The sequence below is a fragment of the Panthera tigris genome, chromosome C2, assembly GCF_018350195.1.
Source record: "Panthera tigris isolate Pti1 chromosome C2, P.tigris_Pti1_mat1.1, whole genome shotgun sequence".
Lineage (NCBI taxonomy): Eukaryota > Metazoa > Chordata > Mammalia > Carnivora > Felidae > Panthera > Panthera tigris.
This window is the reverse complement of record NC_056668.1, coordinates 45,799,479-45,826,011: the sequence shown is the minus strand read 5'-3', so window position 1 is coordinate 45,826,011 and position 26,533 is coordinate 45,799,479. Positions and strand designations below refer to the sequence as shown.

The 26,533-nt window shown below is 35.5% G+C and overlaps 2 protein-coding genes across 2 annotated transcripts; both read right to left on the bottom strand.

Moving 5' to 3' along the window:
• Positions 1–2,661: 2,661 nt before the first annotated feature.
• Positions 2,662–3,594, bottom strand: LOC102949373 (olfactory receptor 5H2-like). Its single transcript, XM_007095938.1, has one exon. The coding sequence runs from the start codon at positions 3,589–3,591 to the stop codon at positions 2,662–2,664; it is 930 nt and encodes a 309-aa protein (XP_007096000.1). The 5' UTR covers positions 3,592–3,594.
• A 17,886-nt stretch (positions 3,595–21,480) lies between these two features.
• LOC102967751 (olfactory receptor 5H2) lies at positions 21,481–22,428 on the bottom strand. The gene has a single exon (XM_007095987.2). It carries the CDS (start codon positions 22,408–22,410, stop codon positions 21,481–21,483), a length of 930 nt encoding a protein of 309 aa, XP_007096049.1. The 5' UTR covers positions 22,411–22,428.
• Between the last annotated feature and the right edge of the window lie 4,105 nt (positions 22,429–26,533).

Genomic DNA, 26,533 nt, shown 5'->3' with positions numbered 1-26,533 from the left:
TTTTCAAATTAATCATTTTGTATTCTTTGGATAAATACCCAGTAGTGCAATTACTACATTGTAGAGTATTTCTGTTTTTAATCATTTGAGGAACTTCCATACTGTTTTCCACAGCGACGGCAAGAATTTGCATCCCACCAACAATACACAGGGTTCCTTTTTGTTCACATCCTTGCCAACACTTGCTGTTTGTTATGTTTTTTTTTAACTATTATTGTTATTTTAACCATTTTGACAGGTGTGAGGTGATATCTCATTGTGGTTTTGATTTACATTTCCCTGATGTTTGTGATGTTGAGCATCTTTTTATGTGTCTGTTTTTCATCTATATGTCTTCTTTGGAGAAATGTTTTGTCAGGACATTTTGGTCATTTTCTGAAAGGCATAAATTAGTTGACATTTTAATGAAAGACACATCAGATCAATGGAATCTGTAGATGAGACATGTACAAGAGAATGTTGCTAGAAAGTCTGAGTTTCTGAGACCCCCAAAGCCTGTCCACACCTACCCAATCTAGGGTAGAACCAGACAGTGTATACACCACACTCATATACTCATGGATTGATGCCAACCTTTTCATTAAAAAAGAACCAATTTGTGAAATAAATCTTTATGATAGCAGAAGAAATACTCACCAATTGCTTTTATTGTAATACAGTCTTTGGGTCATAACATCATGTGAATGAACACAAGTGTAGATAATTTACAGAAAAAAATCAGAACAGTGGGAATGTTATACAGTAACAAACTACAGATTAATGCAATAACATGGATTCTCTAGTGGAAAGTAATAACAATATCTGGACTCTGATGTATTCACTTCCTTTCCTGGGCCTTAGAGTTACCCTCAGAGAAACAAAAGGAGGGCAGATGACCTGGTCTAATTTTGTGATCTGCACCTCCAGAAATACATAGTAATATTTGTTTCAAATGCTTACATGTTTTGTATTTTTAAACAAGCGTTTAATAAAGGGCTCCTCCTGGTCCCCAGGAGCTAATCTTAATGGTAAGAAGAATAAGAATAATTTACTTTAGGTGTATGATACTTGTGATTGTCTTGAAAGAAACAGGAAGGTGAGCTGGCCTGCAGCAGACACCCCAGACCCAGCAATCTCTTGGGGCTCATTACAGGATTGAAAATGAGTGATGCACTCTCACTTCATTTGAAGTATTTGTGCTGCCAGATTCATTTCAAATGTATATATATATATTTCCTAAGTACTTACATAGGACCTCATGTGTGTAAGCCACTGTACTGACACTGCAAACGATTGGAAAAGTACTAAGACTTCTAAATTATAATCTAAAAGAGCTTGTAAGCTAAAACCAAGTATTACACAAGGCCATTTGTGACCTAAAAGAATAAATAAAATATGTAATACATCAAACAAATGAACATTCCTGTCTTCTTTTGGTAATCTAGGAATGCATCAAGGAAGCTGTAACATTTAAGATAGATCTTAAAGAAGTGACACTATTTCAATTGTAAGTGAAGATGGGTGCACTTGGGGAAGCATCCTCTGTGGAGAGACCTGTATAAACAAAAGTATGTACCTAAGAAGGTGTCCAGAAGGCTTTCAGTAACTCATTGTGGTGATAACACTGAATCTATTAGAAGAATTTGGAGGACAAGACTTCAGAGTTAAATCAAGATTTTTTTAGAGATAAACCTCAAATAATGCAGGGAGAACAAATGCAGAACAAATGTATGTGTGTACACACATACATATTTAAGATGTTTATTTGTAAAAAAATTGTTTATTTGTACTCCCACCTAAAGTCATTAACACTAGGGCAATTATAACTGAAAAAAAATGTTTAATACTAATCAACACATAGCAAATAAATAATCTGAAGAGCAAATATACAATCTATATGATATGTATATAGATATCCTTCTATATCATTCATTTCATACATATGCATATATGAATAGACTTATGCATATGTGTTATATACAGCTCTAGAAATGTGTACCATTTATAATAATCTGGTAGATAGCAAAATCCATGAAAAGTTATTGAAGTGGGATATTACTTAGTCAGACATCTGTTTCTTAAAAATAATCTAACAGCATTGTTTGAGAAGTAAGAGTATCAGCAGGATATAGGAAAAATAACAATTTTATAGCAAATGATGGAAGTGAGTAGTTTTACTCTGAGGACCTTATTTATATAAGTAGAACTGTGTATATTATCAATGGTGAGAGATGAAAGGCAGAAGTGAACCTAAATCTGATCACTCATTATGCTTTTCTGTCTCTGTTCACTCAAACACAACCCTGACTCCACTGTGGAGTAACGGGATATGAGTCTTCAGGCTGCATAGCTGTATGGCTGTCAAATATATCATATTCAAATTCTTTTTAGAGCAGTTACCATATTTTGCAGCACTTAATGCATTTATGAAGCCGCATTGAAACATGCAAACATGTAAAAATTTTTGTTTTCCTTTTCAATTATTCTTATGTCATGAACACTTGATTAAAATTCCTTCTATGTTTTTACATATACACATTTATTTTTACTCTCACCATAAGTCATTTAAACATTAGGGCAATTATAACTGCAAAAGGTAAACACTAATCAACACATAGCAATATGTAATCTGTATAAGTTTGTGTCATTTTAATGAGAAGAGAACAGATATTAATGTGTGTCCTAAGAATTTCTCTTTAATATTTTTCTCAATGAATCTATGACTTTCTTATTTCTCAAGCTATAGATAATTGGATTTAATAAAGGAATTATGATAGTATAAAATAGAGAGTCCATCATATCTTGACCATCTGATTGTGCAGATACAGGGCGCATATACATTAAGACAAGAGGGCCATAGTACAAAGAGACAGATAAGAGATGGGCTCCACAGGTGGAGAAGGCTTTTCTTATCCCTTGTAGTGACTTCTTTTTTAAGATTGAAAAGAGAACTAGTGTATAGGAGACAAGAACTATCAGAATGGTGAACATCTGTATTGACCCAGCAAAAATAAATACTATCAGAAAATTAATAGAAGGGTCAGTACAAGAAATCTTAAACAATGGCATAATGTCACAGTAAAAGTGATGTACTATGATGGAATCACAGAAGGTTAATCTGAATAACAAAGCATTGTGAATTATGGCATGAAGAAGGCCACCTGAAAATGACAAAACTAACAGCCGGATGCATAGTGTATTGGACATAATCACTGGGTAAAGTAATGGTTTGCATATGGCCACATAGCGATCATAAGCCATTGTTGCCAGCAGAAAACATTCTGTGGTTATACTGATTGCCAAGGAAAAAAACTGTATCATGCATTCAGAAAGAGATATCATTTTGCTCTTGGCAAAGAAGTTGACCAGCATCTTGGGGGTCACTGTGGATGATATCCAAGCATCCACAAATGCCAAACTTCCAAGGAAAAAGTACATGGGGATGTGAAGCTGAGGGTCATTCCATATGAGAGCAATCAGACCAAGGTTCCCCACAATGGTGAGAAGATAGATAACCAAGAACACCAGGAATAGGGAGATTTGCCACTGTGGTTCATATGTGAGTCCTGTGAGAATTAACTCTGTCAGTAGTGTTGCATTATCTTTTTCCATGTCCTCACTGGGTGTTACCTGAAATGAAATGGAATAAGTTTTTTAAATGTCAATAAGAATTTATATGTGAAAATATAGGAAGGAGATTTGAGATACAGTTATGCACATCAGAATGTCCTCTCAATTTTATGTGTTACCTAGGTAATAGATAGGATCTATTTCAGGGGCATGGAAATAAATGGAATTATTTCATATTTTTAAATGTGCAGCAAAGAACAGATTTGAAAAATGAAAGAATTGTAATATGTCCTAAATTTATGGGATAGAAAGGGTATGATATGGAAATTCTATGTTTGGGATGTGGATGTATGGTGAAGGGAAAAGAAGATTGAAGAGCCTTGGTAATGAAATGAATTGAATTGCATATGAAGGATCTTGAATGTTATCCATCACGGAATAAGAATACACTAAAACTTAAGAGGAGGGAGTGGCACTGAAATATTATTTTTTAATTGAATATATGGTAGTGTAGAAAATAGACTGCAGAGTGGGGTAATTGGGGTCAGGAGTACTAGTCAGTAGAGGTTACTACTATTTAGTGTTCTTAAACCAGATTACACATTGGAATTGTCAGAGGAATGTTTTGTTCAAAATATAGATCTGAGATATTACTGTAGACATTGATTTAGTGGGTCAATAATTAAAGCTAATAATCTGTATTCTGTTTACTCCATGAGTGATTCAAATACATGTGGCATGCCTAGTACATGTGTGCAGTGACATTGAGATTGATGGGAAGATGAAGAGACAGATAGAAAAGAGTTCAGAATGTAGATGCAGTACTTCTCTGATACATTGAAGGTGAATGGGTAGTCAATGAAGAATAGAGGAGTCACTTGATGACTGTGTAGATTCCCATCAAAAATTGATTGAGAACTCAGAGGCGGTGGCCCATCTGTGGACATCCCATTGATATATTCTTTGTAGTATGAATCTACTACAAATAATGACTTGGAAGTCCTTGGGGTAGTTGAAGGCATACTTATCTATGATCTATCCCTTGGAGAAAACGTCAAGTATGAAGAGATGGTGAGAAACTAAACTGACAGAGTATATTAAAGTGGCAGTGAAGATGTATGCCATTTTCAGATAGCCAATCTGATCCTCTTTTCTCCCACTAGATATTGGTGGCCTGCAAAGTCTATCACCCACTCTAGGAGCCAAAAGAGCTGCAAACTGACTTTCCTATCCCTCTAACAACTAGAGTGAGGGCACCTGATGCAAGTGTGGCAAATCTAACTTCCCCACACTGGATTTGGAATTTGAAGTGAGGCATTAAAAGGGACAAGGACAAAAAAAAAAAAAAAAAAGGACATGGACAAAAGAGAATTTGGGTTGCTAAGGCAACCAAGCTATAATATGAAGGTTCCAGCAAATGCATCCTGCACCCACAACAATGACCCACCCTGTCAGTGTGAACAGTGGCATTCCCATACAGCCGGTGTGAAAACAACCCTCGTGGATACAGTGTTGGGACATGATTTTGGCTGTTCACAGATTGCCTTCCTTCCTTCTTTGCTATCTATTTTTTTCAAGCTGGTTCCTTCAATCTCCCTCACATTTCTATGTTAGAGAAAATCCATTCAAAAACACCATTTCTTGTTGAAGCTAATAGTTCTGACTGACAGCAATGAAAGATGGGCAGAAACTGGGAAACGATACTGAGCAGAATGATGAAGAAGAGAAGGGAAACAGGGCAGATGAGTGTCATGAACATAAGGAAAGGAAGATATTCAAGAAGGACAAAGAAAGTTATGGTGCCAGTCACTAAAATAAATGCTCTAGTAGGACAAGGAGTGAACACATGTGATGCAGCATGGAAGCTAAGAGATTTTCAGTGGCTTTAGTGAGAGCCATTTCTGTTATGTGATGCAGTAGAGGCCAGAGAATAATGAGAAATGAATGGGAAACAAGTTACACAACAGTGAACCGGAAAACAAAGTTGAGCCCTCCAGGAATGTGGAGGACAGTTATTGTTTGTCTGCTGTGGTAGACAAATACAAAATATGTTTCCTATATATCATTTAATAAAAGTGTTCAGAAGAGAGAAACAGAGAGGGAGGCATTAAGAAGAGAAAAAAGCAGAAGCAGAAGGAGAAATTTGGGTGGGTGGATCACAAGATGCACAAAGAGCAATTGGCTGAGAATAACAGACACAACAATGGAAAAGTGTGGGAAAGACAAGCAAAGAAAGATTAAGAATATATCAGAGAAAGTTTATGGACAACACAAAGGGAAAGGCTTAGAGTTTGGAGGTAAATGTTTATGTTAAACCTGGTTTTCATGTAATGTCAGCATTGGGAATCTTTTCTTTCTTTTTTTGTTCAAATTTCCACAATTTACTTTTCTGTAGAATGTGTGTGGGCCAGAATTTTTCATTTAAAATTTTACTTCACACACTTTGTGCTGTTCATAAATATATTAGCACTGCATGAATTTTTTTAAATATTTAAAAGTTGCTTTAGATTTGTTATTAAAGTGATTTGAGATGACTCTTTAGAGATCCCGCTGGTTTTACTTGAGAGCAGCTTTTCTCTACCAGTTTTTTTAGCAGAATGAAATTGACCCAAAGAGTGGAGTGGAATGCAGGTGATAGAAATAACCAAAGGCAATAATTGCACCTGTTAAATGTGTTTTATTCAGAAAATACTTCCAGACAATTCCAAATACTAAATAATTGAAAATTCTCAAATTCTCTTTGTCTGTGGGTACTTACTAAGCTATATATAAATGCTTTAAAGAGCGGTGATGGAACACTTATTGCCTATTTCCTGCTACATGTATATAAATAGTCAATGAAATTCTTGTCAGAAGTGGGAGAAAGGATGGAGATAATATGCAAAAGATTTACCTAAAAGTTTTAATCAGAACATGTAGTCAGTTAAACATGATAGAGTTTTAAATCAGAATAACCAGAAAGATTGCTTATGTGGGTAGGAATCATTATGAAATCATTTTAAGCTGTTTAAAATTTTAGTTCACCAATACTTACAAAGTCATCATAGGTGTGTTAAGAGGTAGTAAAGCGTTGTTAAAGGGAGCAATTCAGTCACATAGCTATTTTGCTTATCTAGATTATTACCACCAACATAAAATATATAACTTATTCACTATTTGTTTTCTCTTTCTTATTGACTTTATGACCTCTTATAAACCCAATGTACAATTGTTATAAATCTAACAGTATTTCAATTTTATATACAAATAATAATGAATATGACATAAATTATTTCTTACCCATATCTTGTAAGAAATTGAGGAAATCTCTTCAAAGTGTTAGGCTTTCTAAAATAGAAAAAAAAATACACTAGCACTGGAATGACAAAACATAAGTAGCAACATTGATTCACTTTGAAGACATCATTTAGCAAGCTTATATGAAGTTGTTTCAAATACAAGAGTCAACCAATGGTATGACTATGTGCTTTTGCCAGAAGAAGGAGTGAAGAACATGAATTCCCCTAATAACACCCAAGGATTCCCTTTAGGACAAAACTAAGCTGTTCTTCTGGGTATTGTAGTTTTGAACATGTAGTATGAAGTCCTGCTGCCCTGTAGGGGATTCACACTTTGACATCATACATCAAGTCATCACAGATATTGCAGTTTATGGCCCTATTTTCCACCATTAATGACACTCTGACATAATTATTGAAACTTCAGTTTTTCTACAAATTTTGATGTTCTGAGTGCTTTTATTCATCTGATCTTAGCTGATCATACATGATTTTAATGAGGCCAAAGTTCTGGAGTCCCTTCAGGAGCCAACCCCAAATACAGTTGTCTTTCCCATGCCAACCACAACTGACATTCTAGACCTGCACCTAACTTCCCACTGTAATTTGTAAGCAGATGAGAAACGCTACTTGGCAAAGGGCAAGGGAATAACAAAGGGAAAACAAAACAAAGGACTACATTGGGAGGTGGTATATATCAGTGTTTCTCAAACATTAATGTCTGTGAAGCTCCTGGAGATTTTATTAAATTGCAGATTCTCCTTCAATAGGTCAGGAAAGATGCCTGAGAGTCTTCATGTCTAACAAGCTGATGACCTGGACATTTGCATTTTTATGGTCTTCCTTCATTAGAGGGTCTAGATGACCTCAGAGCTAGATCTTTGGATGAACAAAAAAACCAAAAGTGGCAAATGTAGCTGGATGGAGCCAGATGGGACAAAAAAGGCCAGCATGGTTTGGCTCACACAGGGTCTGGAGGTTAGTCAGGCAATTGTTCTTTAACTCACTTTTATTTTTTTTATTTTTTTAACATTTATTTATTTTTGAGACAGAGAGAGACAGAGCATGAATGGGGGGAGGGTCAGAGAGAGAGGGAGACACAGAGTCTGAAGCAGGCTCCAGGCTCCAATCTGTCAGCACAGAGCCCGACACGGGGCTCGAACTCACGGACTGTGAGATCATGACCTGAGCCAGAGTCGGACGCTTAACCAACTGAGCCACCCAGGCGCCCCTGTTCTTTATCTCACTTTTAAGGACATCTAGTTAGATATTTTGAGCAAGGTGATAAGATGTTCATGTTTGCCTTTCAGCATTAGGAGGGAAATGAAAATGAATGTTCATTCAGAAAATAATGACATTATACATGTCAAAATATGACAATGAAGAAATAACAATATTTTGATTTGATGTGTGAAGAGTAGAAAAAAATGCTTAACCTCCACATGGGACTTGATTGGCAGCTAGGGGGAAAGCAAAGGGTCTATATTTTGGTAGAGTCATTAATCAGTTATCCTTTGTCCTTAGAATTTGTGAAAGCCAACAAAGAGGAGAAATAAACTACATAGATGAAAAGAAGAGCCTCACCAGGAGGGTGGGTAAGCAATAGGAACATGTTACACTTCACACAACCCAAACTTGAGTTAAATTTAATTCCCCCTTCAACTCTGTATATTTATCTCTCACCTCATTTTGTGCCAGATCTATGAGTACAAAAGTCTGCATGGCTGTTTTTCCATTATGAGTAGTCTCGATTTTAGTTATTTTCAATGGTGGGTCATGATACCTCACTATGGTCATTTTCATTTCCCCAGTGATGAATTATATTAAATGTATTTTTGTGTCTCTATATGACATTTATTGAAGTGTCCAAGTATTTTCTCTTTTTTTAAATTGAGGTGTATATTTCTTATTCAGTTCTGAGATTCTTTGTATATTCTGGATACATAGCTCTTATCAGATGTACGATTTGCAAATATTCACTCAAGGATCTTGATCTTCTTTCCCTTCCATAAGATATCACACATGTTTCTTATACTGATTGGACCTAGTGAGCAAAGTCAGCAACTACTGTAGACTTATTGGTAGGCATTTGCATACCAGGAGTTCAGAAATAAATTCAACAAAATTCAGGGCTCATTTATCTGAGTGAAATTTCTAGAGGTCCAATTGGTGGGTCATGTGGGGATATATCTTCTAAGGTAAAAGATAAATTGTTGCATCTCTCCCTCCTGCAACCAAAAATAAAGTACAAGAGCTAGTGGGACCCTGTGTATTTTGGAGGCAATGTCTTCTTCATTTGGGTATATTATTTCAACCCATTTACCAAGTGTCTAGAAAAGCTGTTAGTTGTTTTTTTTTTTTTTAACTTTTATTTATTAATGAGAGACAGAGAGAGACAGCATGAGCATGGGAGGGTCAGAGAGAGGGGAAGACACAGAATCTTAAGCAGGCTCTAGGCTCTTAGCCGTTAGCACAGAGCCCGACACAGGGCTTAAACTCACAAACTGCGAGATCATGACCTGAGCCGAAGTCAGACACTTAACTGGCTTTTTGGTGCCCCCAAAAAGCTGTTACTTTTAAGTGTGACTCTGAATAGAAGAATTTGCAAAGGTGTGAGAGGCTATGCAAGCTCCTCTGCCACTTGGGTCATATGATCCAGCAAAACCAATGGTGGTTGAAGTTCCAGTGGCAGATAAGGATGCTCTTTGGAGCCTTAGGCAGGTCTGTATATGTAAATTGCAGCACAGGCCTTTAGGTTTGGAGCTAAGCCATGCCATCACTACAGACAACTCTTCCCCATTTGAGAAACAGCTATTGGTCTGCTACTAGGCCTTAGTAGAGATTGAACGCTTAACCATGGGCCACCAAATTCCCATGAGACCAGAGCTGCCCTTCCTGAATTGGGTGTTGTCTGACACACCAAGCCATTAATATGAGAGTACATGCCACACATGACATGGTATATACATGATGTAGCCTTCCCAGGCCTCCCAGTAAGTTACATGAAGAGGTGGTCCAAATGCCCATGTTTCCCACACCTTACAGGCTAGCTTCTCTATTCTAGCCATACTTTTGGCCTTACAGAGGGTTCTCACAGTAGACAGAGGGATGACCTGGATCTGGTTTACTGCTAGTTCTGCAGGATATACAGACACCATTTGAAAGTAGACAATTGTAGCACTACTGATAGTCTCTGGGACATCCCTGAAGGACAGTAATTAAGGAAAATCCTCTCAATGGGCAGAAGTTTGAGCATTTACCTGATTGTTCATTTACCTGCTAGGAATCTTAGCCATGTATTTGGCTATGTAATGATGCAAGGGCTTTGAGAAATGGTTTGGGTGAATGGTCAGGGACATTGAACGATTATGACTGGAAAATGACAAGGAAATTTGTGGAAAGGGTATTTGGATAGATCCCTCTAAATGAACAAAACACATGAATATATTTGTGTTCCGTAAAAATGCTCAACAAAGAGAGAGCTCTACAGTGGAAGATTTTAATCAGGTGGGTAGGATGACCCATTCAATAGATACCAGTCAACATATTTCTCCTGCCAACTCTGTAATTACCAAATGAGCTCATGAAAAATGGGGCTATGGTGGCACAAATGGAGGTTATATGTGGGCTCCACAATAGGTAATTTTATTTATCATGGCTGACCCAGCTATGGACATTGTTGAGTGCTCAGTCTGCCAGCAGCATAGATTAACACTGAGTCTCTTTATTGGGGTAATCAGGCACCTACCTCATGGCAGGTTGATTACATTGGCCTAATTACAATAATGGATTGGGAAGTGTTTGTTTTTAGTAGAATAGATACTTATTCTGGATGCAGATTTTCTGTCTTGCATGCGATGCTTCTACCAACACTCTGTGAATTTATAGAATTCCTAATCTACTGTCATGGTAATTCACCAACACTGCTTCTAATCGAGCACTTCATTTCACTGTAAATAAAGTGTGGCCCCTTGATAATAGTATTCACTTTTCTTGCCATTTCCCAGCCAACCTGATACAGGTAGTTTGCTAGAACAATGGAATTATCTTTTGAAACTCAGTTACTGCACCACCTAGACGGCATGACCAGCGGGGCTTGGCGTTGTTCTCCAGAAGGCTGTATATTTTCTGAATCAGTGTCCAATATTCAGTACTGTTTCTCCTCTAGCTAGAAGTCATGAATCTACAAATCAGGTAGTAGAAATGGAAGTGGCACCACTCACTATTACCTCTAATGATAAACTAGCATGCTTTTTACTTCTTGTACCCATGCTTTTTTTCTCGTCTGTTCTAATTGCCTTACAGCCAAAGGAAGGAATGCTTTCACCAGCACACAATGATTCTGCTGAGCAGGAAGTTAAGACTGGAATTAGGCTACTTTATGCTCTTCCTTCCGTTAAACCATCATGCAATGAAGGGAGTTACTCTGCTAGGTGATGAGACTACCAAGGAGAAATTGGACTACTTCTCCACAATGGAAATGAGGACAAGTATATCTGAAATTCACATTACTTAGGGCATCTCTTAGTAGTGCTATTCCTTATAATTAAGGTCAATGGAAAACTGCCAACAAACCAATCCAAACAGGATTTCTGTTGGCCAGACACTTAAGGAATGAAGGTAAAGAAGGATGACCAGGTAAAAAAAAAAACTGACCAGCTGAGGTGCTTGCTATAGAAAAAGGGATTATAGAATAGGTAGTGGAGGAAGTAATTATAAATACCAGCTATTCCCACATGACTTTTTACAGAAATGAGGACTGTAATTGCCATAAGTATTTACTCCTCAGTTTGGTAAGAATATATTTGTGTGTGTTTATTTATACAGACCCATATATTTCTGTATGTATATACGTATGTGTATATAAATAGCAAATATCTTCATTTTCTTTCTGCTCATATTCTCTTATTATGTAATATAAAATGTATTCAATTTATTGAATAGTAATTAATTATAATTAATTGGACATCATAGTGTTTAAGTTACCAGATATCAAGGAGAAGAGTAAACATCATGCAGAGACTTCACCCTCTTTTCTGGGGAAAGGGTTAGTGCATTTTCAGTTTTATACAGCACAGTTGTATCATGCTAGGTGGAATTGTGACCTTGATATCATCTTTACTTGGAGTTAAGTATGGTTAAGGAATTGTGGATGAGTGTTAAGTTGACAGTGGGTGGATGTATGATGGTTCATTGTATGTGTCACCTTGACTCGTCCATAGGATGTCCGGATGTCTGGTTAAATATTATTTCTGGTTGTATCTGTGAGGGTGTGTCCAGTAGAGATTACATCAGTGAACTGAATAAAGTAGATGTCCCTCCCTGATGCTGGTGGGGCTGAATAAAAGAAAACAGCAGAATAAGGTTGAATTCACTGTGCCTGACTAGTTGATTTGTGAAATTGATGCACTTGGTGCTTTTGGTTCTGAGACCTTCAGACTTGATGGATTGAATTTATAACCTTCCATCAGCTCTCCTTGTCTCAGGTAGAGAATTCCATTAACTTAGAAATATACCATTGTCTTTCCTGGGTCTCTACCTTGCAGACTACAAATCGTGGGATGTGTTATCCTCCATAATTATGTGAGCCAATGTCTTATAATAAATATCTTCAGATATATGATATCAGTATAGATAAATACATCTTACTGTTTCTGATGCTGATTGGCTATCATTATTGGTAAGCGTGTTTTCAAAAAAAAGAAATAAAAACACCCACAATACTTCATCTTTTGGAGCAGATGCTCCATTGAAATCTGCATCCATCTGCCGAGACAGGAAGGAAAGTACAAAACTGACAGTGCTAAAAATATGAAGATTTTTAGAATACTTGCATAGTGCTGTTTAAGCAGGAAATGGGGGATGTAAAAAAACTGCATTTTGACATATCTTGATTTAAAATTTATATATATATATATATATATATATATATATATATATATATATATAATTTAGTGTCAAATTGGTTTCCATACAACACCCAGTGCTGCCCTCCTCGATGGCCACCACCCACTTTTAAAATTTTTACTTCACTGATTATTTAAAAGAGTAGTTAGCTATCTAATGTGGTCCCAATCCAACAGCATAAACTTGCTGAAGTCGAAACTGGTGATGAAGCCCATCAGTCTTTGTTCCACAAACCCTCCAAGTGATCTGAGGCTCACTGAAGTCTGAGAACCATGATTTTAAAAGAAAAACAACAGCAACAAAAAGAAATCCTAGACTAGAGAGGTGTTCACACCTACCTAATATATTTACTAATATTCTACCCTATGTAGTCTATAACCCAGAGTAGGAAATATTGTTCTATATTTGATTGGTGTTTGTTTTTACATAACTCCCAAATGTGTTGACTTTTTTTAACATTTCAAAAAATTGTTCCTTTTTGTTTAAACATAAAACACACTTATAGAATGCAGTTAACTTAAAACTTATTATTTAGCATCTTCCTAAACCAGTTATCTTTAAATATATCTTCAAGAAATAAAAGGAAACAAACATATTTCACAGGTATTCTCAGACTCTTTTCTGTCACCTCATGTGAAATTGATAGTTACAGACAGTAGTTTGCTTAAGTTAGGCAAATAATTTAATTGATCACCATGAATAAGTATTACTCTTTTACTTCATTAAATTTCTTTTCTGAACCATTAATCAATACCCTTCAGAGGAATGTTAATAGTCAGTCAAAAAGGAGAGAGAGAGAGAGAGAGAGACATCTCAAATTGATATAATTGTCAGTGTTTCAGATGATCAGAAATTTTCATTTATAAGAGTAAATACTGTTTTTAAGAACCTACCATAGTAAAAAGAGCAGTTCACTGAAAGCTAATTTGTGAAATTCTTTGTAAACTTTTTGGAAGTTTTAAATTATAAATATAAAATAGCAGTTTAGATATTTTAAAAAATGTGTATTCTGGACCACATGCTAGTTACAGTTGTTACACAGCATCAATACCTATGATATATCTTACAAGAATGAAACTACCATATTCAAATAAAAGAGAAAAAAATTCTGCTTCATTTAAGAATACTAAAGAAGCAAGGAAGAAGCAAGCTTTCTTTTAAAAACAAAATATAAATGTCTATGTGAATGCAGCCACACATTTCTTTTTTTTTTTTTCAATTTTTAATTTTAGAGACAGAGATCCCACAACCTTGGAATCATGACCTGAGCTGAAATCAAGAGTCAGATGCTCAACCGACTGAGCCACCCAGGTGCCCCCCCTTTTTTAAACATATTTCTCCATTTAGAAAGCTATCATCATAAATAGGATATAGCACATTTTTAAGTTGTGTTTTACTTCAATCTTGCTGCACACCCAAGTTACATCTCAGTTTTCAGAGTGTTTCTTCTGATCAATCCTAAGAACAACACAATCATTTAAAGGTTGTAGACTACAACAACAAGGATCTTTGTTAAAAAAATAAATTTATCTTTTAAATCAAATTTGGAAATTATAATAGTTAAGGAAATAGGGGAAAAATGAATGAATAGCAGGCTGGAAGAAGCAGGGGAACAAATTAATGACCTAGAAGACAGAGTAATGGAAAATAATTAAGCTGAACAAGAGAGAAAAAAAAGAATTATGCACAATGAGAATAAACTTAAGGAACTCAGTGACTCCATCAAACATAATAACATTTGCATTATTAAAGTCCTAGAAGAAGAAGAAGAAGAAGAAGAAGAAGAAGAAGAAGGAGGAGGAGGGGAGGGGGAGGAGCAGGGGGGGAGGAGGAGAGAGAAAAGGGGAAAGAGAACTTATTTGAAGAAATAGTAACTGAAACCTTCTCTGATCTGGGAAGGAAACATATCCAAATCAATGAGCATAGAGAACCCCCAACAAAATCAACAAAAGCAGATCCACATGAAGGCATATTGTAATTAAAATGGCAAAATGTAGTGATAAAGAAAAAAATATTAAAAGCAGAAATACAAAAGAAGATAGTTACATACAAAGAAAACACCATAAGGCCATCATTTAATTTTTCAGCAGAAACTTTTGAAGCCAGGAAGAAGTGGCATGATATATTCAGTGTGCTGAGTGGGGAAAATCTGCAGCCAATAATACCCTATCAGTAAGGCTTTCATTCAGAATACAAGGAAACAAATAAAAACTAAAGAAGTTCATGACCAGGTAAGCCAGCCCAGCAAGAAATATTAAACAGAACTCTTTGAGTGAGAAGGAAAGACCAAAATGACAATATGAAGGTAGGAAATATAAAAGCAGTAAAAAAAAAAAAAAAAGAATGTTTCTGTTAAAAGTCATTCAAGGAACCCACGAAATAAAAGAATGTAAAATCAGACACCTAAAATGTGGGGAGAAGTAAAGAATGGGTTCAAACTTAATATAGACTGCTATATGTAGGAGATGTTACATACCAACCCAATAGTAACCACAAGTCAAAAACCACTAATAAATATACAAAGAATAAAGAGAAATAAATCCAATATTATCGCTGAAGAAAACCAGCAAACTGTGAAAGAGAGAAAGATAAGAAAGAATCAGAGAAAATCTTCCAGAACAACCACAAAACAAATAATAAATGGTACTGAATTCATATCTATCAATAATTACCTTGAATGTAAATGGACCAACTGTTCCAATTGAAACATATGGTGACAGAATGCATAAAAAAACAAGACCTGGGCCACCCGGGTGGTTCAGTCAAACATCTGACTTTAGCTCAGGTCACAATCTCCTGGTTTGTGGGTTCAGGCCCTGCATCAGGTTCTGCGCTGGCAGTCTCTCCTTCTTTCTCTCTGCCCCTCTCCCATGCTCCTCTCTCTCTGTCTTCCCCTCTCTCCCTTACACACACTCACTCTCTCTCTAAATAAACTTAAAAAAATAAAAATTAAAAAATTAAAAAATTAAAAACAAGACCCATCTATATTCTGTATGCAAGAGACTCATTTTAGGCCTAAAGACACCTGAAGATTAAAAGTGAGGGGATGGAGAAATTTTTATCATGCAGATGGATGTCAAAAGAAAGCTGGAGTAGCAATACTTACATCAGAAAAAATTGACTTTAAAACAAAGATTGTAAGAAGATACAAAAAAGAACACCATACAATAATAGAAGGGACAATCCAACAAGAAGACATAACAATTGCAAATATTTATGCACCCAACATGGAGGTGCCCAAATACAAAAAACAGTTAATAATAAACATTAAGGAACTAATCAATAATACTACAATAATAGTAGGGGACTTTAACACCCCACTTACATCAATGGACAGATCATCTGAACAGAAAGTAAAAAAGGAAACAATGGCTTCAAACAACACACTGGACCACATGGACTTAACAGATATATTCAGAACATTCCATCCTAAAGCAGCACAATACACATTCTTTTCTTTTATTTCAGTTTCTTGATTTATTTTGAGAGAGAGAGCAAGCAGGAGAAAGGCAGAGGGAGAGAGTGAATCCAAAGCAGGCTCCATGCTGTCAGCACAGAGCTCAACATAGAGCTTGATCCCACTAACCATGAGACAATGACTGAGCCAAAACCAAGTCAGATGCTCAACCAACTGAGCCATCCAGGTGCCCCAGAATACGCATTCTTTTAAGTGCACATGGAACATTTTACAGACTCACATATTAGGCCACAAAATAAGCCTCAATAATTAAAAAAATTGATATCATACTATGTGTCTTTTCTAACCACAATGCTATGAAAGTAGAAGTCAACCACAAGAAAAAATCTGGAAATACCACAAATACATGGAGGTTAAATAACATGCTACTAAACAATGACTGGGTTAACCAGGAAATAAATAAATTATAAAGTACATGGAAGCAAATGAAAATGAAAACACAACCATTCAAAACCTTTGGAATGCAGCAAATCCATTCTAAGAGAGTTTATAGCAATACAGACCTACTTCAAGAAGCAAGAAAAATCTCAAATAAACCACCTAATCTTACACCTACAGGTGCTAAAAAATACAACAAAAGATAAAATTAAAAACCAGCAGAAGGAAAGAAATAATAAAGATTAGAAGATAAATAAATGATATAGAAACAAAATGAACAAACAAAAAACACCTAGCAGAACAGATTAATGAAACCAAGAGCTGGTTCTTTGAAAAAGCAATAAAATTGATAAATCTCTAGCCAGACTTATCAAGAAAAAAACAGAAAGGGCCAAAATAAATGAATCACAAATGAGAGAGAAGAATAAGAAACACCACAGAAATACAATTATAAGAGATATTATGAAAAATTATATGCCAACAAATTGGACAACCTAGAGGAAATGGATAGATTCCTGGAGGCATATAACCTACCAAAACTGAAGTAGGAAGAACTAGAAAAGTTGAACAGACTGATTATCATTAATGAAATTGAATCAGTAATCAAAACACTTCCAACAAACAAAAGTCCAGGACCAGAGAGCTTTACATGCGAATTCTACCAGACATAAAGAGTTAATACCTATTCTTCTCAAACTGTACCAAAATATAGAAAATGAAGGAATACTTCTAAAGTCATTCTATGAATTGAATAAATTGATTTGAATTGATCACCATGAACAAATATTACTCCTTTATTCCATTTAATTTCTCTTCTGAACCATTTATCAATACCATTCAGAGGAATGTTAACATTCAGTCAAAAAAAGAGAGACACCTCAAATTGAAATAAGTGTCAGTGTTCTACATGATCTATGAGGCCAGCATTACCCTGATACCAAAACCAGATAAAGACACCACAAAAAAAAAAAAAAAAAAAAGAGAGAGAGAGAGAGAGAGAGAGAACTACAGGCCAATATCTCTAACTGATGAACATAGATGTTAAAAATCCTCAATAAAATACTAGCAAACCAAGTAAAACAATACATTAACAAAGTCATTCACCACGATCAAGTGACATTTAATCCTGGTTTGAAAGGATTGTTCAATATTCCCGAATCAATCAATGTGATACATCGCATCTAATAAGGAAAAGGTTAAGAATTATATGTTCATTCAATAGACATAGAAAAGAATTTGACAAACTGCAATATCCATTCATGATAAAAACCCTCAACAAAGTAAGTTTAGAGGGAACATGCCTCAACATAATAAAGGACATCTATGAAAATCCCACCGCTAACATCATCCTCAGTGGTAAAACCTGAGAGCTTTTCCTCTATGGTCAGGAATAAGAAAAGGATGTCCACTCTCACCATTTTTATTAAACATAGTACTGAAAGTCCTAGCCATGCAATCAAACAATAACAACAAAATAAAAGGCATCCAAGTTGGTAAGAAGTAAAAAATTCACTATTTATAGATGACATTATTCTACATATAGGAAATCCAAAAGACTCCACCAAAAACCTGCTAGAACTGATAAATTTAGTAAAGTTGCAGGATACAAAATCAGTGTAAAGAAATATGTTTCATTTCTATATACCAATAATGAAGCAGCAGAAAGAAATTGAGAAAATAATCCCATTTACAACTGCACCCAGAATAACCTACCTAGGAATAAATTTAGGCAAAGAGATGAAAATATATATATATATATACGTATATATATATATATATATATAGTCTGAAAACTATAAAACACTGATGAAAGACATTGAAGAAGACACAAAGAAATGGAAAGATATTCCATTGTCTATGCTACCCAAAGTAATCTACACATTTAATGCAATCACCATCAAAATACCAACAACATTTCTCACAGAACTAGAAGAAACAATTCTAAAATTTGTATGGAACCACAAAAGACCCTGGATAGCCAGAGCAATTTTGAAAAAGAAAAGCAAAGCTGGAGGCATCACAGTTCTGGCCTTCAAGTTATATTACAAAGCTGTAGTCATCAAAACAGTATGATACAAAAATGGAACAGAATAGAAAATCAATGGAACAGAATAGAAAATCTAGAAATAAAACCACAATTAGGGGTGCATGGTAGCTCAGTTGGTTAAGCATCTGACTCTTGATTTTGGCTCAGGCCATGATCTCACCATCATGAGATTGAGCTCCGCACCGTCGGGCTCTGCGCTGGCTGTGGAACCTGCTTTAGATTCTCTCTCTCCCTTTCCCTCTGCCTCTCCCCTGTTTGCAGGTGTAATATTTCTCTTTCTCTACCTCTCTCTCTCTCTCTCTCTCTCTCTCTCTCTCTCAAAAAATAAATAAAAACCACAATTACATGGTCAATTAATCTTCAACAAAGGAGGCAATAATATGCAATGGGAAAAAGACAGTCTCTTCAACAGATGAAGTTGAGAAACTGGAAAGCAACATGCAAAAGAATGAAACTGGATCACTTTCGTATACCATACATAAAAATAAATTCAAAATGGATGAAAGACCTAAATGTGAGACCTGAAACCATAAAATTCCTAGAAGAAAACACAGGCAGACACTGGCCATACCAACTTTTTTCTAGATATGTCCCCAGAGGCAAGGAAACAAAAGCAAGAATAAACTATAGAGACTACATCAAAATGAAAATCTTCTGCATAGCAGAGAAAACAGTCAACAAAACTAAAAGGCAGTCTGTGGAATGGGAGAAGATTATTTGCAAATGATATATCTGATAAAGGATTAGTATCCAAAATATATAATGAACTTGCACAACTCAACACCCCCAAAACAAATAATCTGATTAAAATATGAGAAGATGTGAACAACCATTTCTCCATACATACAGATGCTCATCACCACTATCATAAAGGAAATGCATATCAAAACCACAATGAGATACCACCTCACTCCTGTCAGAATGGCTAACATAAAAAACACAGGAAACAATAGGTGTTGCTGAGGATGTGGAGAAAAAGTAACTCTTACACTGTTGGGAGCAATGCAAACTGGTGTAGCCACTGTGAAAAACAGTATGGAGGATTCTCAAAAAGTTAAAATAGAAATCCCCTATGATCCATCAATTGCACTACTGGGTATTTACCCAAAGAATACAAAAACACTAATTCAAAGGGACACATGCACCCCTATGTTTATAGCAACATTATTTACAATAACCAACATATGGAAGCAGCGCAAGTGTCTATTGACTGATAAATGGATAAAGAAGTTGTAGTGTACACATAATATATATATATATATGTAATATGTAATATATAATATATATAATACATATATTACACACAGTGGAATATGATTCAGCCATAAATAAGAATGAAATCTTGCTTTTCAGTGAGATGGATGGAGCTAGAGAGTATTATGCTAAGAGAAATAAATCAATCAGAGGAAGACAAATACCATATGATTTCACTCATATGTGGAATTTAAGAAACAAAACAAACAAGCAAAGGGGGGAAAAAAAAGAGTAAGAGGTACAAACCAAGAAACAGACTCTTAACTATAAAGAACAAACGGATGGTTTCCAGAGGAGGGGGTATTGGGGGATGGGGGACATAGGTGATGAAGATTAAGGAGTGCAGTTTAATGATGTGCACTGGCTGATTAAAATAAAACTGTAAAAAAATAAAAATAAATAAATAAAATAAAAGATCTTATAAAAAATAAGTAATTACATTGGTGGCCTAAAAGAATAAATAAAATATGCATTGTTTCAAACAAGTGAGCATTTCTGTCTTCTTGGATGTAATCTGGAAATGCACCAAGGAACTGTAATATTAAGAATGACCTTGAAGAAAGGACACCATTTCAATTGTATATGAACATGGGCACACTTGAGGAAGGATTCTCTGTAGAGAGACCATATGAACAAAAACATATATTAGGAGGAAGTATACGGAAGGCTTTTAGTAACTTAGAAGTTCAATAGAATTGTGAGGAAAGAGACTTCAGAATCAAATCAAGATTTTATTGGGAAGTACCTCAAATACTGCCATGGTCACAAATGCAGAATAATATATAGAGAGAGGTATACATGTTTATATACCAACTGTATATCATGTCATTTGTATATACATGTGAACATAAAACATATACATATGCATATATAGAGTTCTATATATGTATGCTATATATACACATAAACTGGTAGATATGACCATCCTTGAAAAGTTATTCAAGAGGCATATTACTGAGTCAGACTTCTGCTTATGAAGAATAATCTGACAGCATTGTTTGGGAAATAAGAGGATATCAACAGGATGTATGAGAAGTAATAAGACTATGACAAAAGGCAGATGTGAGTAGTTTTAGTGTGTGAGCCTCAGTGGTTTCAATAGGGTTGTATATGGAATTAGTGGTGAGAGAGGAAGGGTAGACTGAAATTGGATCACTCATTATACTTTTTTGCCTGTGTTCACTCAAACACAACACTGACTCCACTATGGAGTGAAATGTGATATGAAAATTTGGGCTACACAGCTGTATGACTGTCAAAGATATTATATTTAAATTATTTTCAGAGAAATTACACTATTACAGTGCTTAATGCATTTCTGAAGCCACATTGAAAACATACAAACATACAAAATATTTTTTTTCTTAATTATTATAGTATGACAGGAATACCTGATTAAAATTCTTTCTATATTTTGAATAAAATACACACATATTTAGATGGTCATTAGTATTCTCACCTTAAGTCATTTGAATGCTAAGGCAATTATAACTGCAAAAAACTTTAAACACCAATCAACACATAGCAACATCTAGTCTGCACAATTTTGTGTAATTTTAATGGAAGAAGGACAGATACTAGTATGAGTACTAAGCATTTCTCTTTAACATTTTACTCAATGACTCTATGACTTTCTTATTTCTCAGGCTATAGATAATTGGATTTAACACAGGAATTATGACAGTGTAAAATAGAGAGTCCATCATATCTTGATCATCTGCCTGTGCAGATCCAGGGCGCACGTACATGAAGAGAAGGGGGCCATAGTATAAAGATACGGATAAAAGATGGGCTCCACAAGTAGAGAAAGCTTTCCGTATGCCTTGTAGAGACTTCTTTTTTAAGATTGTAAAAAGAACTAGTGTGTAAGAGACAAGAACAGTCAAAATGGTGAATACTTGTATTGACCCAGAGAAAATAAATACCATCAGAAAATTAATAGAAGGGTCAGTACAAGAAATCTTAAACAATGGCATAATGTCACAGTAAAAGTGATGTACTATGATGGAATTGCAGAAGGTTAATCTGAATAACAAAGCATTGTGAATTATGGCATGAAGAAGGCCACCTGAAAATGACAAAACTAACAGCCGGATGCATAGTGTATTGGACATAATCACTGGGTAAAGTAATGGTTTGCATATGGCCACATAGCGATCATAAGCCATTGTTGCCAGCAGAAAACATTCTGTGGTTACACTGATTGCAAAGGAAAAAAATTGTACCATGCATTCAGAGAGAGAGATCATCTTACTCTTGGCAAAGAAGTTGACCAGCATCTTGGGGGTCACTGTGGATGATATCCAAGCATCCACAAATGCCAAACTTCCAAGGAAAAAGTACATGGGGATGTGAAGCTGAGGTTCATTCCATATGAGGGCAATCAGACCAAGGTTCCCCACAATGGTGAGAAGATAGATAACCAAGAACACCAGGAATAGGGGGATTTGCCACTGTGGTTCATATGTGAGTCCTGTGAGAATTAACTCTGTCAGCAATGTTGCATTTTCCTTTCCCATGTCCTCACTGGGTGTTGCCTGAAATGAAATGGAATAAGATTTTTAAATGTCAGTAAGAATTTATATGTGAAAATATAGGGAGGAGATTTGAGATACAATTATGCATATCATAATGTCCTCTCAATTTTATGTGTTACCTATGTAATAGATGGAATCTGTTTTGGGGACTAGGAAATAAACGCAGTTACTCACATTTTTTAAATGTGGCATGGTTAACAGAATTGGGAAAATGAAAGGCATTGCGCATATGTGCTAAATTTATGGGATAGGATTGCATATGAAAAGCAAAGTCTATATCTGGGATGTGGATATTGGGTGAAGGGAAAGAAGCTTGAAGAGCCTGGGATATAAAATGAATTGAATAGCCCAGGAAGGACCTTGAACATTATTCATCATTGAATAACCATTCACTGATAATGTAAGAGAAGGGAGTGGCATTGTAAGATTCTTTTTTTAGTGAATATATGCTAGTGTGGAAAATAGACTGTAGGGAGAAGAAATTGAGGTCAGGAATACTAGTCAGGAAGATGTTACTGCTATCCACTGGTTCTCAACCCAGTTTACACATTGGAATTCTCTGAGCAACTTTTTGTGCAGAATATAGATCGTGAAGTTTTATTTTAGAATTAGATTTAGTGAGTCAAGAATGAAATCTAATAATCTGCATTTTAGACTTGCTCCTCAAGTGATTCAAATACATAAGATATGGCTAGTTCATGGGTGGAATCACATTGATAATGATGGGGAAGATGAAGAGAGAGATGGAAAAGAGTTTAGAATGTAGAAACACTACTTCTGTGACATATTGGAGGTGAAGGGGTGGTCAGTGAAGAATAGAGGAGTCATTAGGTGACTAAATAGATTTCGTGTACCCAAAGAAAATGAAAACACTAATTTGAAAAGGTACATGCACCACTATGTTTATTGCATCATTCATTATTTAGAATGGCCAAGATATGGAAGCAACCTAAGTGTCCATCTATAGACAAATGAATAAGCAAGATGTGGTATGATACACACACACACACACACACACACACACACACACACACATATGCACACAATGGATATGCACAATGGATATATATGTATATGTATATATTAATATCATATCTGTATCTATACCTATGTATGTATGTATGTATGTATGTATCTATACACACACTCACAATGGAATATTACCAGTCCTAAAAATAGGATAAGATCAGGCCATTTGATACAACAGGAATGGACCCAGAGACTATTACACTAAGTGAAATAAGTCATACTGAGAAAGACAAATATCATATTATTTCACTCATATTGGAGTTTAAAATAACGAATAAACAAAGAGAAGAATAAGACCTATAAATATAGAGAACAACTTGTTTGCCAGAGGAGTGGGGGAGTGGGCAAAATGGGTGAGTGGGCTTCCAGGTATGGAATGAATAAGTCAGGGAATAAGTCACAGCATAAGGAATATAGTCAATGATTGTAATAGCAATGTATGGTGACAGATGGTAGCTATGCTTGTGGTGAACACAGCACAAGGTATAAACTTTTCCAATTACTGTTTTACACCTGAAACTAATGTAACATTGTGTGTTAACTATACTCAAATTTTAAAAAATTCATGAAATTAGGATGCATTGCCAGTGTGTAGAGAGAATGTCCTCTGAATAGCGAGGTAATAAATACTTTGTTCTATGAATCTACTACAAATAATGACTTGAAAGTCATTGGGGTAGCTGAAGGCATACCTATGTATGCATCTATCCGTTGGAGAATACACAAAGTGAAGAGAAGGGTGAGGAACTAAACTGACAAAGTACATTAAGGTGGTTATAGAGGATATATATCATTTTTAGATAGCAATCTGATCCTCTTTCTGCTGCATAATCTTAGTGGCAGGCAAAGTTTACGATCCACCCTAGGAGCCAAAGGAGCTACAACGGACTTTCCTGTCCCCCTAACAACTAGAGTGAGGGGACATGAGATGTGGATGTGACAACTGAAAACCACCAACACTGGATTTGGAATTTGGAATGAGGGGGAAAAGGGACAAGGAAAAGAGAATTTGAGTTGCTAAGGCAGCCAAGGCACAATATGAAGACTCCAGCAAACGCATCATGCACTCACACCAATGACCCTGGCAGTGACATTTCCACATAGCAAGGGAACACAGCCCTCATGGAGCCAGTGGTGGCACACGATTTTTGTTGCTGACAGACTGCCTTGCTTCTTCTGTTGCTGCCCATTTTTTTTCCTTCTGATTCCTTCTATCTCCCTAGCATTTCTATGTTAGAGAAAATCCATTCATAAACATCATTTCTTGTTGAAACTAATTGCTCTGACTGACAGAGGAAAGTCAGGGAGAGACCAGGAAAGGATACTGAGCAGAATGATCAAGAAGAGAAGGGAAACAGGACAGATGTGTGTCATGAGCATAAAGAGAGGAAGATATTTAGGAAGGACAAAGAAAGTTATGGTACCAATTGCTAAAATACATGCTGTATTAGGACAAGGTGTGAACAGATATAATTGAGAATGGAAATTAAGAGATTTTTAGTGGCTTTAGCGCAAAATTTCCATTATGTGATGCAGTGGAAGACAGAGACTAATGAAAAGTGAATGGGAAACAAATTGCACAGCAGTGAACAGGGAAATTAAATTGAACATCCCAACAATGTGGAGGACAGTTGTTGTATGTATGCTGTGGGTGAACAAATAGAACATTTTTTCCCTGATATTGTCTTAATAAAAGTTTTCAAAAGAGAGAAATGGAGAGGAAGGCATTAAGAAGAGAAAGGAGGTAAAAGTAGGAGAAGGAGCAATTTTGGCTGGTGAAGAGATCAGGAGATGGAAGAAAAGCATTAAGTAGAGAATAATAGATGGATGGGTCAGTGTGGGAAAGACCACAAAGAAGGAGGAGGAAGGACATATCAGAGATAAGCAATGGACAACAAAAAAGGAGAGGGTCAGAGTTTATCTTAAGCTTGGTTTTCATGTAAAGTTGTCGGCATGTCAATCTTTTCTTTTTCTCTTAAAATTTCCAAATTTATTTTCCTATGGAGTATGTGTATGCAAGAGATTTTAAGTTTAACTTTATAAACTTGGTGCTATTCATATATATACTAACACTGTCTAAAAGTTCTATTCATATTAAAAGTGCTTTCTAATTTTTATTGCAGGAATTAGAACTTATTTTTTCTAGAAATCCTGCTGGTTTTACTTGAGAGCACTTTTTCTCCACCATTTATTTTCAGCACAATAAAACTGAGTCAAAAACCAGAGTGAAATACAAGTGACATAGATAACCAAAACCAATGGTTGCAATTGTTGAATGCATATGTATTTGGAAAGGGCCTATTTCCATGTAATCTCAAATCATTAAATTATTGAAAATTCTGAAGTTCAACTTGTGTGTGGTACTTATCAAGCCGTAAAAGCTGGAGCTGCAAAGGGACACTTACTGCCTATTTCCTGCTACATATATAAAAAATAATCAATGAAATTATTGCCAGAAGTGGGAGAAAGGATAGAGTTAATATGCAAGTGACTTTAAAAGTATTAATCAGAAAATGTGATCACTTAAACAAATGGAGCTTTTAATCAGAATAACCAGATCCATTTCTTATGTAGGAATCATTAAGACCTGACACTTAAATGCAGTTTAAATTGTTTCACATTTTAGTTCACCACACTTATCTTATAAAGTCATTATAGCTATGTTAAGAGATAATAAAGCATTGTTAAAGGGAGTAATTCAGCCTCACAGTTATTTTGCTTATCTAGATTATGGCCATCAAAATAAAATATACAACTTACACACACATTTTTTTCCATTATTTACCTGGCTTTTTGGCACCTGTAAACCCAATGTGAAATTTTTATAAATGTAATAGTATATCAACTTTGTATAGAAAAGAATAACGAATATTATAGAAATCATTTCTCTCTTACCCATATCTTATAAGAATTTGAGGAAATTGCTTCAAATTGTTAGGCTTTCTAAAGTAGATAAAAATATAGTAGCAATGGAATGACCATAACATAGGTAGCAACTCTTTGTACACTGATTCACTTTGGAGGCTTCACAAGCTCAGGAAAATGTTGCTTATACCAGTTTGTTTTGAATATGAGT